This window comes from Aplysia californica, unplaced genomic scaffold, assembly GCF_000002075.1.
Source record: "Aplysia californica isolate F4 #8 unplaced genomic scaffold, AplCal3.0 scaffold00371, whole genome shotgun sequence".
In the NCBI taxonomy this organism is placed as follows: domain Eukaryota; kingdom Metazoa; phylum Mollusca; class Gastropoda; order Aplysiida; family Aplysiidae; genus Aplysia; species Aplysia californica.
In genome coordinates, this window is record NW_004797641.1 from 145,955 (window position 1) to 149,880 (window position 3,926).

Here is a 3,926-nt window from a genome sequence, read left to right on the forward strand (position 1 = left end):
AGAGAGAGATAGCAAGAGAGGCGGAGAGGTGGGAGGTACAATACGCAAATCCAAAATCCAAAACAAGAGTAATGACGAAAAACAAAGTTGTCAGTTCTTCTTGTAAGCCTGGGGTCTTACTTAACAAGACCAGGCCAGTAACACACACAGACGCGGCGCGGGCGCACGACGTGTCGATCAAGTGTCAAGGTCGATAATCTTCCCGCTCCTCAGACCGTCCACCTGGCACAAGGAACAAGTTGTCGCTTCTGTCTTGAACGTGCATGCCTTCAGCTCAGTTATGTTAGGTGTTTGTAAAAGTTTTATGGCACTTGTAACACAAAGAGATAGGGGAAATAAGGAAAAAGAAAGAACAATCGATGTGTTAACATCTGTGTTAAATATAACCGGAACTCTGAATGGAATGGAATGCAAACGAGATTTTGTGATCCTTAAAAGCAAGTTTATTAAAAGCCCAGGGAAGAGCAATGTTGCTCCTCAACCATTGACACATAAATACCCCAACAATGGTTATATTCTATTTACAATGTCACGGCTTCGACTTTCCAAAAGACTCTGTCAGTTTGCTTTAGCTCAGAAAACATGGACAACAAACGGGCCAAAACAGACGTCAAACAGAGCGAAGACTGAAAAAAGAAATAATTGGCATCATGATGAAATCAGGCCTTCGTCAAAAAATAAATTCAAAGAATCCAACATTTTTCCGTTCGTTGCACAGTTTTCATTAATTCTTATTTTTTAGTTCAACACCTTTCTTGTCTATTAAAAATATGTGTGGATGATTTTACCGAAAATTGTTGAAAGCCATGAAAAATGTAAATTTGCAGTTTCGAAGAAAATTCAAAACTATGATAGTCACAAAAATTTGGCAGCCTATTTCTCGTCAATTTACCTCTGACGACTGGTGCCCCCAACCTCCTTCAATTGGCAATAACTCGGCTTTTATTATTCATAAATGGGTAATTTTATCATATAATACAAGCCAAATGAACAGAACATATTATGATGTCAATAATTCCATTAGCCCCAAAATTGACGAGCGCCTGATTCCACCGTGTTGTGACACATAGTATGTAAGAGTCAACACTCGATGTGGTTTTATAAGTACGTGGCATTGAGAAGACGAACAATAAAAACCTCTTTGCCTGTCCCTTCCTGCTTTAAAAAACAAACAAACAGAAAACCCACCCCCGCTCGCTGTGTCGGTTGTTACGATTGCAAGTCACCTCTTGTAATCATCTGCTCCACTTCGGCAAAGTAACTTGTACACACAAATAGTCGTCACGTAGTTCTGTTAAGTTTCATCTTCGATCCTGCAACTCGTACTCTGGAATTAGATTAATTATCATTATGAAGGCACTGAGCTTCACAAACCAATAATGTACGGAAAAACAAGTAATCCTGAAGATCCATCCAGAAAGTAACAATTCTAAATAAATAATATGCAAGTTTACTGAGATATATGCATATTATTGTATTCTTTTAAAGCAATATTTTCTGTCTCTTTCTCTTTGTTTTAGTAGAGGTTTTACGGCGCTCGCAACTGCATAAGGTCATGTGAGTGCCAGAAGATTAGAGGTGTTATAAAAGAGTAACAAACATAAAAAAAAGAAGGAGGGGAGATAAGGACGATAGGTGTTTGATAGGAAAGAAGAAACAAACCACACCAGAGCACCCGCCAACCACCCACCCTATCTTTCTTTCTCTCTCTCTCTCTCTCTCTCTCTCTCTCTCTCTCTCTCTCTCTCTCTCTCTCTCTCTCTCTCTCTCTCTCTCTCTCTTTATATATATAACATATATATATATCAGAGAGGGGGTGGGGCAGAGGAAGAAGTGGGAATGGAAAGTAGTGGCATGTAATTTTATACTATTTTTCTGAACAGTAACTTTGACCTACCAAAAAGACCCACACGCCTGCGTTAAAATTCGGAGCTTTGTCAGACTGGAAAAGAAAAAAAGAACGAAAACGAAACGAATTAATATGTTTTTTACAATGACAGTTAAAAATTACGTGTCTGAACAAAAATTGTGAACAATAATATTAGAATGACTGCAACAGATAGAGCATTCGAAGACTGGAAAAGAAAAAAACAAAAACAAAACTATTGTATTCGCCTTTCACTATGACAGGTTGGCAACTTTGAGTCTTACATAAAAACAGAACAAACAACAACAGCAGCAGCAACAAACAATTGTGAACAATGAAATCAGAATAACTTTGACAGCGAAAGCATTAATTTGGAGATCTACTTTTTGGAAAAAGGAAAAACAGACAGAGCTCTAGAGACAAAAGAAGGAAAGTAAAGAATTGGGCCCTATCACTATCAGTGGCGCCTTCCAACCACCCACAAGGAAAATAAAGGAAAATAGTGTTATGTAAAGAACTATGGATAAATGGACCGTGTTCCCGTGGGTTTCGGTTTGGTAAAGCTTTGTGTAAGCGCAGCTGTAGTCTATACTTTACCTGAAGAACATCCAAAGGCGCGCCAAGTTAGCGTTAGTAATGAGGAGAAGATCCAAATTATAATTACGGTCAAGTAAAAGAATTAACAAGCAAAAAAAACACCCAAAAAAACCCAAAATCCCACAAAACAAAACATAACCGCGCGCGCGCGCGCGCACACACACACACACACACATACACACACACACACACACACACACACACACACACACACACACACACACACACGGCGCAAGCGCGCAAAGTCTGAAATATCAAAACCAAACTAACCCCAAAAGCAATGGACACAACAGAAAACGAAAATACAATACTAGCGAACAAGTATCCAGTCCAAGCAGAACCAGTGTGATAAGTGAGTAAGAAACCCACTTTTGGTACTCTACGAACTCCACTGCTGTTTTTGAATCCATTCGTCTGCTGCTGTAGCTGCCGTTGCAGTTTGTATTCGTTGTTTATTTTGGTGAGATGGTCACAAGGATGCTTTAAACAATTATAGGTACGAGCAGATTTATGTTTTATGTGCACATCGACATAATCTTGACAATATAGGATATGGGTTGTTTCAATCCAAGGTTAATGAGATATAGCTGTCCAACAGACTGACGGAGACACTCGCTGAAATAACTTTCCAACACAGCATTCAGACTCACATCTCCAGGGTCCAACGATAATTAATGCCGTGCCAGATCATAACACCACAGATATGGATCCATCTCCTGAAACTTTGCAACCAATTCAGAGCCTCTAAAGTTTTCAGTCAAAATCAAATGTGGCGATTACTTTTATTGAACTTGCTTTCATGTTCTCTGCATTACAGAAACCAGTGCCACTACATGGATTGTACTGGAGTGCTATTTCATCGCATCCTGGCCAAATTTCAGAAGCTACATAAATATATAATATGTGTGTGGAGGAGGGAATTAGGGTTAAGTTTGTGGGTTAAAGTGGCTTAGATAAAGCAAAACATCAACTGTTGAAACAAGTGAAGCTTTTCACCTAAGAACGGCTCCCGCCAAACTTATAGGTCAAGGTTTCATCGTCTTTTTTAATGACTAGACTTCCAGTTGAGTCCAATTGATTACCTGGATGAGAGGCAAAATATTCAAGGAATAATGAGGATACATGTTACAACATAATTGTTTATTGTCCATAATGTTGATTATTGTAAACAATATTTAAAAAGTGTAATAGATCTAATATAATGATATTTTGGTAAGGAGGGGAGAGCATGCAATAGTATAGTAATGTAATGGAAACTAAATAAAGATAACAACATTATTAATAAGTATTATTATGGCGATGGAATTAGTAAAAGTACAAATAAAGGATTATTATCATCATCACGAATGAATGTGTACCATTATAAAAACTGATTATGCTAAACACGAGTGAGACAGTAAAATAGCAATAATATGATAATGATAATAATAATGACAGTTAAGCTAATAATAATAATAATAAT

At 37.8% G+C, this 3,926-nt stretch overlaps 1 protein-coding gene across 1 annotated transcript in view; it reads right to left on the reverse strand.

The window, feature by feature from the left end:
- Positions 1-420: 420 nt before the first annotated feature.
- The window catches only part of LOC101864317 (fibroin heavy chain), a 12,005-nt gene continuing 8,499 nt past the window's right edge, over positions 421-3,926 (reverse strand). Inside the window, exons 5-7 of the mRNA XM_005103425.3 lie at positions 3,461-3,546; positions 1,898-1,942; positions 421-1,327 (exon numbers count right to left, since the gene is read on the reverse strand). Coding sequence (XP_005103482.1) covers positions 3,461-3,546 — 86 coding nt within the window. The 3' untranslated portion in view covers positions 421-1,327; positions 1,898-1,942. The remainder of the gene's footprint in view (positions 1,328-1,897; positions 1,943-3,460; positions 3,547-3,926) is intronic.